At 46.0% G+C, this 15,033-nt stretch overlaps 1 protein-coding gene across 7 annotated transcripts in view; it reads right to left on the reverse strand.

The window, feature by feature from the left end:
• The window catches only part of Foxn3 (forkhead box N3), a 369,982-nt gene that overhangs the window by 188,003 nt on the left and 166,946 nt on the right, over positions 1-15,033 (reverse strand). For all 7 annotated transcript variants that reach the window (XM_060388027.1, XM_060388030.1, XM_060388023.1 and 4 more), the window contains one exon: positions 11,649-12,205. In XM_060388027.1, the coding sequence (XP_060244010.1) occupies positions 11,649-12,191 (543 nt within the window). In that variant the 5' untranslated portion in view covers positions 12,192-12,205. The remainder of the gene's footprint in view (positions 1-11,648; positions 12,206-15,033) is intronic.

Raw genomic sequence — 15,033 nt, forward strand, 5'->3', positions numbered from 1 at the left:
TGACAGAAGAGCCCATATAGCTTAGTAATTGTGTGTGTGTGTGTGTGTGTGTGTTGGGGGCGGGGGAGAGTAGAGGGGCCACAACAAAACTACATTTACAGCCTTCCTTGTAGCTAAAAGAGATCATGTGAGCACACTATAGCCAATGAGAGTTAAAAAAAAAAAGGCAATGCAATGTTATGAGGAAAGTCACTGAAAAGTGCTAATTCAACAGGACCCTCGTTATCTTTCCTTTCATCTCCATGCTAGCTGATGCCGTCTTGGACCATGAAACACTTGAACAGGAACCAACAACGCACTAAAAATAACAGCAGGAGACTCGTCCCTGTGACAGAGGAAGACTTGGCTAGCTTGCCTAAATCAGCAGCATTTGCCTTTTCTATAGCGGCCGTACCTTGGCCTATCTGTTCCTACCTCAGGGCACCGTAAGACTGCTGCATTCACAACCCGCTGCAGCGGTTCCTCCCACCTGGAATATTAACTTGCCCATGAGCACAGGTCCTCAGCTCCTCAGGCTCGCTCTGCAAGGGAAAGCCTTCCTGGCTATCTCTCATGATACCAATCAGGCACTGATCCAGCATGCTTCTTGGGATTTACGGTGGCTTGTACATTTTCATTCTCCATTCTGTCTCCTTGGAATGTTAGCTCCTACTAGAAGAATCGAATCTCATTTTTTCCTGGAACCTTTCAGCATCACCAAATAATTCTCCTGAAGAAGCTTATTAAGAACAGGATACTAATGGTCTATTTTCATGAAGGCACGACTTGAATAAATACTGATGGTCTGAAACAGCGTGGGAGAGAATACAAAGGGCTGACCAGCCAAGGTATTTATTACGCACAGTTTAAATCACAAATAAATTTAAACTGGTGAAGCCACACCCTGTCCACAAACACAGTGGCATCAAGATAATCAGCATTACACACACACACACACACACACACACACACACACACACACACACACGCCGCCTGTGTGCATTTTTGCTTTGGGGGATTTGTTTTGTTTCAGGACAGGGGCTCAGTCACCTAGGCTGTGTTCAAGTTCATCACACACCAAAAGGTGTTCTCCCAGGTGCTGGGACTGTGGGTGTGCACCCACTGTGCTTGGCCAACCTTTAAAGGATTTTGAAACTTTCTGGGTTTGGGTGTAAAAAAACAGTGTATCGGGAAGGCAGTGGAATTTTCCATGAAGGCTACAACTTCCCACCAGCTTGCCAGCATTTAAAAGCATTTAGATGAGCAGGGCTTATGTGACAGAGTAGAGAGTACGGCAGCAGCACAGCAAGGACAGGAGGGACAGGGCCCTCGAGTTCCATCGCCAGCACCACATGAAATTTACAGAAGAACACAGACTAATCTGAGCACTCATCGCTTCTTTTGAAAGAAGCCAACCCCAAGCCTTTCAGGTGTGCTGGCCCCTATCATTTACTGAGGAGAACTATCCTGCAGCTAGAGCGATTTCAGAGGGAAACCCCAAGGCATTTTCAGCCTGATGGGGAAGGTCTGAAAAGCGATCCGTTGGCGGTAAGCTGAGGAAGAAGCCTTAGCCCTGACAGCCTTGGCTCCCCACAACTGGGAGTCAGGGATGCTGACAGATACATTGATGGGGGCTTCAGTCCAGAAGAAGGGAGTTTCGGGGGAGGGGGTGCGGACAGATCCTCACAAAGGCATCAGAATCTGCCTAGGAAGTCACTGTGGGGCCTGCAGGAGGACATACACGCATGACCCATGAAAGATCCAGAAAAGCAAGGATGAGAGGCAGGACACGGATAATTAAAGGGGGGTGGAGCGCTGAAATAATAAAACAGAGGGCTTTCGTAAAGAAGTCCCACTAGCTAATGGGTCTTGTCGGAGAGCCCATGGGACCAGGGACCCTGTAAGCTTACCATGTCAGGGAGCTAGAGAAACATTAGAAGGCTTGGTGGCCACTGAGGACAGACACTTACAATGAGCTTTGGACCCCAATTCCCTAGCAACATAGGAAGGGAAGGATCAGCTTTGCCCCTCCTTAGGACTTAAAATACTATAGGAAAGATGGAGGTTTGGGGGCTTTGTTGAGGCCCGTGAAGAGAAAGCTACTTCTTCTGGGTCAAAAGAACAGAATGAGGGCTTTTCCTCTTGCCCTGGATGGAAATATGACATTCTAAGCTGTCTCAGATATTACATACTATATCAGCTCCTTTAAGAGGTAATCTGACTGGGCCTGTTAATCACCTGTACAGGAGACCACCCCTCGGGGAAGCTGAATCACGTGCTAAGGAGATGGGAAGAATAATTACTCCCCTGATGAGGTGGTGTACTTGTGTCCCCAGAAACCCCTCCCCCAGTACGGTCCATTACACATCTTCACTTCCAAGCCTGATGGCTCTTCTGAGTTCTAACTCAAAGAGCCCAGCTTTTTCTTTTCCCTTTCTGGCTCTTCTTAGGAAATGGATCAAAGTCCTAAACATTCTTGTCCAGAGACTGTCACTCTTTCTCTGAAGAAGGCCCTCTTCCCTGTGTAAGCTGCTTGTTAACTTCCATTGCTGAACCTGCCTACTTTCTTGGACCCTAAGTCAAAAGGAATGGCTATCGCATTTCCCCTCATCTGTCTTCCCAGCTGACTTGGTGTCCTGTTCTTTTCCTCTCCAACACTAACAGAAACATCCTAGAGCTTCCTTCCAAGCCAGTGTCTTTAGAGTGCCCACACCCTGGGGATTGAACCTAAGACTTCATGCATGCCAGTTAAGTGCTCTACCTCTGAGCTACAAGCCCCAGCGGTTAAATTATTTTACTAATGAGGCGAACGATGCATAAAAACGTACAGCAGTTTCCCTGTAACAACAACAGTTGATTTTATATCTTTTTAGGTTTAGTTATAGACTTCAAAAAGGAAAGCTGGGGACGTCATCAAGTTCACTGAATGGATGAATGGATGAATGAATGAATGAGTGAATGAGTCAGTGAACAAGCAGACTAACAATAACAGCTTACTTGAGAAAAACGACAGACAGCTGTCTCTCATGCAGTGTGGAGGATAAAGGAGCCCATCCGGAAGGAGCATGCAGACAGGATCAGCCTGCAAACATAGCTCAAGGGGAGCACAATGCCTGGGGCTTGGGGTGTGGACCACGGAGGATGCCAGCATGAAGATTCCATCAGAGTTCTGGAGCAATGTCTCAGCAGTTCAGAGCACTGGCTGCTGTTCCGGAAGGTCCAGGTTTGGTTCCCAGCACCCACAGTGCCTCACACACTGTCTGTAACCCAAGTGCCAAGGGATCCAGCACCATCATCTGACCTCCAGGGGCACCAGGCAGGCATGTGGTGCACAGGCATGCATGCAGACAGGACACTATACACATAAAATAGTCTTCTTTTAATAGAAAGAAAAAAGGAAAAGGTTCCTTTTAGGCAGCTAGAAAGGGGTTGGCAGCCTTGAAAGCAAATGAAGATGGATCCCTCCCTCATGTTCTCCTTGGACCTCACCTTCTGTTGCCCTGGTAACACTAGAAAGGAAAACATGGCAACTGCCCCTTCTTAGGCCTCCTGGCCAAAAGAATGGAATACTATGGCCCTGGGTGGAGGCGTGACATTCTGATCCACACCGAAGATTAGAACATTATATACTATTCTTTGCTCCTGTCTTAATTTGCTTTCTATTGCTGTGATAAAACACTAAGATCAAAGCAACTTGGAGGTGGGGGAGGAAGAGGAGGATCTATCTGACTTACAGGTTATAGTTCATCATCAAGGGAAGCCAAGGTGGGAACCAAAGCAGGGTACAGGAAGGAATGCTGCTTACTGGCTGCCTCTCCTGGTCTGTTCTGCTCAGCTTGCTTCCTCATGCGCCTCAGGACCACCCAGGGACGGCACCAATCATTGCAGCCTGGATCCCTTGTATCAATCAACAATCAAGAAAGTGCCCCATAGGCTTGCTAGCAGGAGACTCTCATGGGGGCCATGTTCTCAGTTATCATACTCTCTTCTCAGATAACTTCAGCTTGTGTCAAGTTGACCAAAAAAAAAAAAAAAAAAAAAACCAAACAAACAAACCCTAACCAACCCACCTTCCCTAAGAGTTAATCCGGCAGGACCTGTCAGCCACCTGGCCAAGAATACCCCCCCCACCCACATAAAGCTGATTCACCTGAAGGAGATGGGAGGAATAATTACCTCTTTAAGGAAATGATACACTTGTCCTTACCAGAAGCCCTCCCTCAGTACAGCTGTCCAGAGTCTCTGTCATGTGTCCCGCCTGCTTTCTGAGCCTCTAAGTTTACCTTCTTTGTATCTTTCAGATACTGACCAATCCAGGAAGGCTTTCTCTGACGCTCTAGGCCAGTGCTTCTCAACCTGTGGGTCATGACCACTTTCGTAAATCTCTAGCTGCAAAAGTATTTACGTTATAATTCATAACAGCAGCAAAATTACCTCAATGAAGTAGCAACAAAATAATTTTATTGTTGGAGACCACCACAACCTGAGGAATTAAATTGTAAATTAAAAAGTTGCAGCATTAGGAATGCTGAGTACTACTGCTCGAGGCTTTCCCTGACTATTTCTCTAAACACCAGCTTCCCTCAACCACCATCCTGATTTAAAAAAAAAAAAAAATTATCAACCTCAGCAAGAAGATAGACACTTTCAATAATCTATTAGAAGCTTAAAGGGGGGCTGGAGAGATGGCTCAGAGGTTAAGAGCACTGGCTGTTCTTCCAAAGGTCCTGAGTTCCATTCCCAGCAACCACATGGTAGCTCACAACCATCTATAATGAGATCTGGTGCACAGACAAACATGCAGGCAGAATGCTGTATAATAAATAAATAAATAAATAAATAAATAAATAAAGTCTAAAAAAAAAGTGTTAATTCACTTCGAAAATTAAAAAAAAAGAAGAAGAAGAAGTAGCTTAAAGGTCATTCGAGGCCAGCCTGGTCTACAAAGCGAGTCTAGGACAGGCAGGGCTGTTACACAAAGAAACCCTGTCTCAAACAAACAAACAAAAAAACAAACAAATAAAACAAAAACTAAAGACCAAAAAACAACAAAAAAAGAAACCTAAAGGCCACTGAGGAAACCCCCCTCCCACATAAACAGTTTTGGACCCCAACGCCTGTAACCCTACAGGTACAGATTTTAAAGAAAAGGAAATTATCACCGTTTCTAAAGAAAATCCCAACGTATCCTGCAAACTTGAAAAATACCCAGTGAAGGGAGGAAGCACAACAACTGCAGCTTCTAAAAATTGTAAATACTATATGAGGGCCATGTCTGGTGGCACACAGTTCTAATCCTAGCACTGAGAGGCAGGAGAACACAGAGCTTTCAGAGTTCAAGGCCAATGTCGTCTACACAGGAAGTCCCAAGCCAGGAAGAGGTCCAGAGTGAGATCCTGTCTCAAAAGAGGGTAGAGATACAAAGGTTTTAGTCTGGGCCATTAAGGGAAATCTATTTCCTCTGGTGTGGCCAGATTTCATAGATTCTACATTTTCTTTCCCATCTACTCTGTTACATGATTTTACATCAAAAGAAAGAAATCTAACTTGACATTGTTAGGTCCAGCATGAGCCTAATTTCGAGAAGGGATGAAGAGAACGCAGGAGACAGGTCTGGATGCAAAATCGCAAGAGGTTTATTTCGACCATTGAGCAATAGGGTCACCCCTGCTGGTCAGCAAGGAGTGGCACTGAGAGACAAAGGCCTTGGGTTTTTAAAGGACAAAGAGCGGGAATTTTGAGGTTGCAGTCTTGGCAATTCAGGATTGGATGAGGAAGCTATAAAGTAAGATAATTGGTTAGTCTTAGGTGCTCAAGCTTGGCCAGTCCTGCCAAGTGTGGATGCAGCTGCAATTGAAGGTGGGGGTAGTTATTCATCCTTGAAGATTGGGGCTGCGGGCTTTTGGCTGAAGGTCAGGGTCTACTCAGAAGAAGGACTGAGGCCATCTGGGTTAGTTGCTAAGAAACACTATCTCGAAGACAAGACAAGGGTCTGGTCATTCTTTTTGCTGAGTGAAGGTCATTGCTTGCTCGCTTTTTTATCTGTCCTCACAGACAGGGTCACATTCCTCCGTTCTCTGGAAAGTTACTAAGAGGCTTTAGCTTAACCTGGACCTAAAACTCAAAACTATAGGCTTTAGAAGAAATATAGGTTACAAAGTTAGTCTGATCCTTTCAACATGACAGTCTGAACTACCTAAGAGATCCTTAGACTACTGTCTAGCAGAGGCATTCTGGTAAAGAACACAGACACACTACTGTCCCTTACGGGTTAATCCAAATGCGGCCTGGAGAGATGGCTCCAGAGAACAAACACTGTTCTTGTGGAGAGGTCAGTTCTCAGCATCCCCACAGCTCACAGCTGCCTGTAGTTCCAGCTGTGGAAATCAGATACCTCAGTGTCCTCTGACGTCTGCACTCACGTGCACACACTACACACACACACAATTAATAGCAATATAGCCAGAAGCCAGATGTGGTGGGACACACCTTTCACTGCAGGCAGAGGCAGGTGGCTCTCTGAGTTTTTTGGCAGCCAGGGCTAGAAAATAAGAGACACCCACACACATTCAAGTACCTTCCAAAATTGCACTATCGCCCATTTAGTCAGCACAATGGTCTCTCTGGCCATTGTCCACTCTCACCCCACCTGATGGTACCTTTGATCACTGTCCACTTTCAACTCCTGAAGGCACCCCACTTTACTCCGCAATAGATCCTGCCTATCCTCTAGATCTCACTCTGAATTCAGAGTGAGAATTCAGTAGAGAACTCATGGACCAGGGAGCAAAAAACAGTGCATTCACATGCCAAGATCTCCAGCTGACAGGAGAGAGGAAACAGCAGCCCCACATTTCTGCATATTCCAGTGAACCTTGCTAATGCAGCAAGGCCAGGCTGTGCTGTCCTCTGAAGAGCACTGAGGAGGGGGGGGAGGAGAGGGAAGGGAAGAGGAGGAAAGGGGAGGAGGAAGGAGAAGAGGGGAGGGGAGAGGAAAGGAGAGGAGAGGAGGGGAGAGAAAAGGAGAGGGGGGAGGGGAGGAAAGGCCCTCTTCCAAATGGGTCATCAGTTAAACAGATACACTGACCAGTGTCACAGGAAACAAGAACCCTCTGGGGTTCCAAAAGGAAGGAATAAGAAGTCACTATGCATAAGGGAAACCATCATAAGTGTTACCCATGGTGATGCACACCTTTAATCCCAGCACTCAGGAGGCAGAGGCAGTCGGAGCTCAAGGCCAGCCTGGTTTACAGAGTGAGTTCCAGGACAGCCAGGGTTACACAGAGAAACCCTGTCTCAAAAAAAAAAAAAAAAAAAAAAAAAAAAAAAACATCAGCAACAACAAAATGAAAACAAAAAGAATGACATCCACCAGGAGGTACCAGGAGGACAGAATGATCATGGAGGCAAGGAGAATGAGTATGAGTGCTTCCTACACAGGCAGGAGATCTGGTTAGGCCCAGCCCCAATGCAGAGAGGGGTCTTGGAAGACAAGAGGTCTAGGACATAGCCTGAGGGCCATATGCTGAGTGCAAAGTGGAGCCGCTGCATCTACTACTGGGAAGGACAGAATCTGCTCCACCCAGAGCACAAGCAGCACTGACTCTGCCTCTGTTTACCCGCAATGGCTCTTTACGCCCCCTGAAATAATCTGGACTGTAATCTCATGCGCTATGGCTCGACTATTCCCTCTGGGTATAACACAGCCATGCCACTGTGATGATGATGACCTTGCTCCGTAAATTCAATCTAAGAAACGAGAAAGAAGAGATAGAGAAAAGGAAAACAAACAAACAATCCAAAGAACTAAGCAAACAAAATCTCAGGAACCTCTCCCTAGACAAACACGGTATTTGTCAGCACTTGACATGCAGCCACTAAATTCAGGCATCGGGTCAACAGCTCCTCAGACACTGAGGACCCCACGGTTAAACAGCACTGAGCCCTAAGCCACTTCCAAGATGGCCAGGTCCTACCAAGCGCTGACACCAGAATCCCAGTCCTGCCCCCAACCCAGTCCTGGTTTGGCTGAGCCACGCAGCCACCTCTACAGGCCAAAACTGTACTCAAAGCAGTCGGCCTTGGATGTAAGAAACACACTTTGTACGCTATTTCCTTCATAAACCTTCTGGTGACAATAACATTTCTGTTAAAATGGCAAGAAGGGAAATAAATAAAAAGCACGGAAGTAGAAGCACACATACCTGCTCCATTCTAATCTAGTCTATAAAAATTAACTGCATTTTTACTTCTCATCTGCAAGTCCCCAGAGAAGTCAGTACATGCTAAATACAAGTCCAGATACTTGTATCTAGGAGAAAGAGAAAAAGGAAAAAACCATGATCCCAGATTTTAAAAAAACATGACCTTGATTGATCTGAGCAAAGATCACACACTGATAACCTGGGAAGATGAAAGACAGATGTGGGAGTTCACAGAACAGGGAACGGCTGACCCATCTGAAGCAGGCTTAAAGGCAGCAGTCCCACAGCAAGCTGAGGCTTCAGCAGCACAGGCCCTCCTCCCTAAAGTTGGCAGACAATCCCAGAGCTCACTTCCCCTCCAGGGGGTGGAGACAAATTCAAGGACACCAGGATGTAAGGCTCGCTGAAGACCCAAGGGTTGGTGTCTTTAAAAAAGAGAGGCAGGGATGGTGGTGCAACCCTTTAACCCCAGCACTTGGGAGGCAGAGATGTCACAACCACATAGAGCATGTTGGGGTCCTAATTCAAACATCAGTCAACCTTGGGTAATTGAATACCTGCCTTAAATAAAGACTTTAACTTTGAGGTGTGTGGTGGGGAGGTAGTTGCGAGATTGGAATGGGGGAATGAGGACTGGACAGCATTGGGTTCTATCATGAATTATGGATTATTCTCCTACACTCTAAAGTATGTTGAAATAAAATGACTCACAATCTAAATTTTCCTCAAAGTACTTCAGCAGTAGCAACAGCAAGGGGGAAAAAAAGTGAATGAAACCAGACAATTCTCATTAAACACAAACTCTAGACATGGATCATGGGGTGACAGGAGCACAGATTCGTATTATTCTATCCACTTCTGCTAGCTGAAAACGTCCATGATTAAACAACAACATATTAACCTGTCCTTTCGAAGCGCTTTGAGAGGGAAAATAGAGGCAAAGCTCTTTTCTCTTGACTTATTCTGAGAAAAGGTTCTTGATGAAATCTGAGCACTGAGGGTGAAAAAACAAAACAAACAAAACAAACAAAAAAACAAAGCTCATGCCTGTAATCCTAGCACTTGGAGGATCAGGAGTTCAAGGTCACCCACAGCTAAATATCAAGTTCAAGGCCAGCCTAGGCTACTTGAGATCCTGCCTCAAAATAAAAACAAACAAACAAATAAAAAATGAAAGGCCTCTCCCCTGTTCAAGAATCTTAGCTGTAACACCTAGGCACCTGGAAACCTCTTGACTATCAACTTTCCCAGCCCATGTCAGAAGTGCATCTCCAAGGAGGGGACACTGAGAGATGGTACCCATGTGAAGTGCCTTAGGTGACGCTATGCAGTCTCACTGGTTCCTTCCTGTTCCAGGGGCCCAGCCAAACAGTTGTCCATCAGGGTCTGTGTTCCAAGCCCTCGGGGACAAGGATCACACAGGATTCCACATTCCCACTGCTAAGGCCAAGCTTAAAACTGTGTTCTCCAGTTTCAAAAACAAAACAAACAGAAGAAGGTGGCGTGTCTAACCGGGCACATATAATATGCCAGGTGTCCATTCTCGCCTGACGTTTCCCACCAACATTTGGGTGTGTTTTAGACATTTGTGTTGCAGCTGAGCCTACTCCCTAGGAAGAAAACAAGGGCACCTACGGGGCCCAGGGGACTCTCCCTGGACAATGTATCAGGGAGTTATGCCTTCCCTTTTACTCAGCAAGTCCAGGAGAAAACCCCCAGTGAACAGGCCAAGCCGGGCAGTGCTGAGTGTGCCTGACACTTGAACCAGAGGCCTCTGGTTCACCCAAGGAAAGAGAAAAAAAATTGAGAGAAAAAAAAAAGCCCTCACAACTGTAGCTTTGTTCTGACAGCATCAAACCGCTGGGAACAAACTTCCAGCCACGAAACTGACTGGCATTTGATCAGAAACATGTCAATACAGGTCAGCGCCTGGGCTGGGAAGCCAGAATTCAACAATTCAGAAAAAATTAATAATCTCAAGTCCTGCGAAACACTCCCTTGTCAACAGGTATCAGTGTTTGCCCAGACTGACGGCCAACACCCCTGGAAAGAAAAAAACACGTGACTCCCAGAATCCAGTGTGAGGTGGTACAGAGGGATGAGTAGACCCTCCTGACAAGCTCTGACAGTCACCAAGCAGTCAGTGCTTGCTAGCAAGGCAGGACTATGAATAAATAATCTCTGCAAGTCACACTGCACTCTTGGAGCGGCTCCTGTTTAACATTTCAGAACGCGCACCAGCTAAATTACTTTTATGTGCGGCAGTGTTATGTCAGACATGGAGACTCGGGCATGCTGTAACCTGCAGAAAGAGTGACAGGGAGCTAAAGCCCCTGTTCACTATTCCATCAGTGGCACGCGGCTCTGGGGGCCTCAGGAGCACTTTCTTGGCCACATTCTAAGCCTAGAATTGCGTGCTCAGGCTTTCCCTCTCTTGCCTCAAGAAGTGACCTATACGAGGAAGCGTTTAATGCCACAGCCTGGTTCTTTGAAGGAGAGCAGTTTCTAAGTTTTTAGAAGGATCTTAAAGCATGGAACAGGAGTGGTCCCCAGATGCTTGCCCTGAGAAAAGGGAGAGACTGAGAGGCCAAGGATAAGAGATTTCACTAGGGAAGAGGTACACTTGATCCTCACAGTTACATACAGAGCTGAGGAGCCAGGAGAAGGCTCGTGAATATGCCCAGGAGCACACTGCTGACATCATCAGATCAGTGGCCAACAGCTCAGCAGTTAAGTGCAGCCCCGGTCCCCGCAGCACACCCAAGTGCAGTTCCCAGCACCCAGTGGATGGCTCACGACCACCTGTAAATCCAGGTCGAAGAACTTCAGACACCTCTGGCCTCTGAAGGCACCTGCACTTATGTACACATACAAACACAAAATTTAAAAAAAACAAAAAACTTCCAACATTTTAAAGCCAATCTTGGGAAACTTAACCCAAGCCAGTACTTCATGCTAGCAGATTTCACAAAAATCACAGGTACCGCGAGTCTCTGATTGCAACTGGAATAAGTATATTCAGGTGTCTTCCAAAAGTGCATCACCTCCCATTTCTCCCCAAAGCCTGAAATTGCCTTTTCCCAATATTCAGGAAGAAACTGTCATTTTTCTCTAGTCCTTGGTGGCTATAAATCCCTCTGTTAATACATTATGTAACGACACACAGATCTTAGAATTTTAAAACCAAACTGATCCAACCACACGGTAGGAAGACACGAAAACATCGGATTGGCGAACCTCAAGTGTGTGATTATGTGAGATCATATCAGGGTACCACTCAAGAGCCCGCCCCCAACTGCACAAAAAATGCACACTGAAGGAAAAGGGAGTTTTCCCACAACTACTGATTGCGTTAACGTATCCATTCATAACTTCCTCAGCATGGTGACCATACATTCGATTTTAATGTTGAAGATTTTTAAGTTAAAACAACAAATCCAGTTCCGGGAGACACAAGCAACTTACCTGACTCCTCTCTTTGTCCACTTTCTTGAAACACTTATTCAGGGACAGATTATGTCTCACTGAGTTCTTCCACCCAGTAGGCGCATTAGCGAAATACGGGAAATGTTCTAAGATCCAGTTGTAGATATCCTTCACCGGCAGGCGCTTGGTTGGAGAGTCCTCAATGGCCATAAATATGAGGCAGCTGAAGGAGTAGGGGGGCTTGCAGTTGGGGTTCTGCCTGGCATCGTAGGGCATGTCCGAGCGGGCGGGGGAAGGCGGGGTGTCGTCGTCCAGGTCCTGGACGGGACTGACGCTCCTGAGGACCGACTCCCCAAAGCTCTTCAGCAAGTTCTTGCTCTCATGCAGCCAGTTCAGGTTGGTCAGCTCTTCATCTTCCATGGTCCCCTCTTCTAATCTGATCTCAGGCAGAGGGAAGTCAAGGCCATCGTCTTCCTGGAAGGCCTTGGACAGGCCACTGCCCCGGTAACACTGACTCAGTCCACTAGACACACTGATTCCTGAGCTCTCGGGCTTCTTACTGGCAGGCATGACTGGACCCATTTACGTGAAGGCTCCTGGGAAGGACAGAGCAGAGAGATGATGAGCTAGACCAACTCAGGACAGAAAGCAGCCCAGGCCCCTCCTAACGCCCTCCCCTCCTCTCTGGGCTCTCAGCTACATGGTGGGTGTCGGCATCGCAGGCCTTCTGCATGGGAGCCACACAAGCCAACCACACAGCTACACAGCGAAGAGAAATGAGCCCAGGGCGTCGGCAGCACGGGGACCTGACGGGCCTTAAGGGACCTGACGGGCCTTAAGTGGAACCAAACTGAAAATATATGTGGCACCTTTCATGTACAAATACATCATAAAAGGAACAAGCAGTTTCACAGGGGCTCCTTCCTGGGTCTACAAGGTTCCCGGTGAGCAGAAGAGAACTCAGTACTACTTGGCTCTCACTCTCTAGGACACATGCACATCCCCCTAACACACAAATTTTGTTAAAGACGCAGGACGCGCACAACAAAGTAAGTGTAACGGAAAATTACTCGTCTCATTGTCTATCCTCCTCACAAAAGAAAAGAAAAAGTCAGGTCTGAAGGTACTCACTCCACTTTAATCCCAGAACACCTGTAATTCTAGCATTCGGGAGGGTATGGATGGAGGAGTGAGAGTTCAAGGCCAAGCTGGGATACATGAAATCCAGTCTCAGGAAAAAAAAGAGAGAGAGAGAGAGAGAGCATGCTAATGAGATGACTTAGCAGGTAAAGGCAATTTCGGTCGAGCCTGATGACCTGAGTTTGATCCCCAGACCTACATGCTGCAAAGATAGAATCGCTCCAGCAATTTGTCCTCTGACCTCCATATGTGCATGGTGGCAAACATGCACCCCCATATATACATACAAACACACATATGTATAGATATATGTACACACAGACAGATATAGATAACAAATAAATGTGAGTTTTTTCAATGTAAGGAAAAATAATAGAGATGGGAGGGAAGGCGAGGAGGGTCACTTTCAATCCCATAAGAAGAGCCTCATAAGGGTCCTGGAAGTAAAACCGTTCACCAGCAGCCACTGATTTGACTGGTTTTATTTTGTCCCACAGAAATCGTTAAGAAAAAAATTACAACTTTAATCACATTTCACAAGTGTAAACCAGGACAAGGAATTCTGCAAACTACGACTTGAGGGAGTACACTCACTTGAAGGACATCACACGGAGAGAGAGAAAAGCATGTAACCCCAGGCATACAAAAACAAATGGGGATGAGAATAAGCCCTAACTGGGACTAGAATGAAGGAAGAAAATAAAGCTGAGGGAGCAACTGGAAACATCACAACAGGAAAGCAAATTCAACAGAAACTGTAGCAGATTCTCTCCCTCCAACAATAGCGTCCTCACTCTTATCAATGACCTAGAACAGAGCACAAAACAGTATCTGACTAGAAAATACAAGATATCAATTTTACAAATAAAGCCACCCCTACAAACACAACCCCCTGGCACACACGATAAAGGGGACAATGGGTCTTTCACTAGCTGTGTGCAGAGCTAAAACTGTGTGCTTAGTTTAAAAAGCATCTCGTTTTCGGCTCCACGGAGAGTTAAAGCAATGTACCTAGAGAAGAATGAACACATAAAAGGCAAACAAATGGTCGTCCCAAGCCTCTAAATACCCATTAATACAGCAACTAAAATGACCACTGTTTCAGCGCAGGAAGTTCTAGAACTGGATTCTAGAAAGCATGATGCAGAGCACCAAACAGCCAGGCACGGTGCCAGCATGCTGCAGGTCTTTCCCACCAGCGGGGCAGAGGTGCCAGAGGCACATCTCTGAAGTATACAAGATGTCATCTCTAGGAGGAGAAAATCTCCACCGGGCATCACAGCCCAAGCCGGGCAGGGAAGTCCAGATAAATTCAGTTCATCCAGGGAAATATTTCTCTCTGTCAAAGAAAAGGGAGCTAAATCTACATAATAAATCATGCATATTATAGAAAAATAGTAGCTCATATCTTCAGGTTTGGAGATGCTATTGAATCCAGCCTGATACAGCTTTTAACTTCCTTAGGAAGAAATCAAGGCCAACTTGTCTCAAAGTTTCCTAAGATTCCCCTAGAAAGGGCTCTAATTGCCAGCATGGCCACACAAAAGAGAACTACCCAGCCGGATGAAGTCAACTTTAGCCCCAAATGAAAGTTTTATGTCTCCTGAGCTTCCAAACAGGAAAATTATATCATGGCTGACAGTAAAGTAATTTAATTGCACTGTTGCTATGACAACATACTGCTCGCTCTCTCCCTCTCTCTTTTTAATTTGCTTATTTGTCAGTAGCTTCCCAAAGGAACTAACATGCTATTCTCCATGTTTTCTTTTGTTTTCAAAAAACACTGTCAGCACTGTGATCCTATAAGAAAAAATGTTAAATGTCTGTGCCAGGAGGTCGGGGGGGGGGGGTGGTCCTCACCCCTGGAATTGTTTGTTTCCCCAAACTCTCCATCGACTGCATTCATTCCCTATAAATCCCGCGCTTCATTACTGCACGGCCGGCTCCTCACCACTGCACTTTCTATGGCACAACAAAACAAGCGATTCCCAGAAACCACCGCTGAGTTTTCCATTATTATAGCCTAACTACAAAATTTTCCAAATCTCTTTTCCCTTCGTCTTATTTTTAGAGGGGTGGAGCGAAGTGTGTGAACCTGCGGCCAAGCCAACATTTTTAACCTGCTTTTAAACCGCGTTGCTTTGAGCAGTTATTCACCAGTGACCGCCTTACGATTTTTTAAGTTATTAGTTACGCCTCACACACACCCTCCTTTTGTTTTCCTTTTTTTTTTTTTCCTCTCTCTCTCTCAATGACTTCCTGTGTTTTATCATTCTTTCAACGA

Source organism: Meriones unguiculatus, chromosome 7 (assembly GCF_030254825.1).
Source record: "Meriones unguiculatus strain TT.TT164.6M chromosome 7, Bangor_MerUng_6.1, whole genome shotgun sequence".
In the NCBI taxonomy this organism is placed as follows: domain Eukaryota; kingdom Metazoa; phylum Chordata; class Mammalia; order Rodentia; family Muridae; genus Meriones; species Meriones unguiculatus.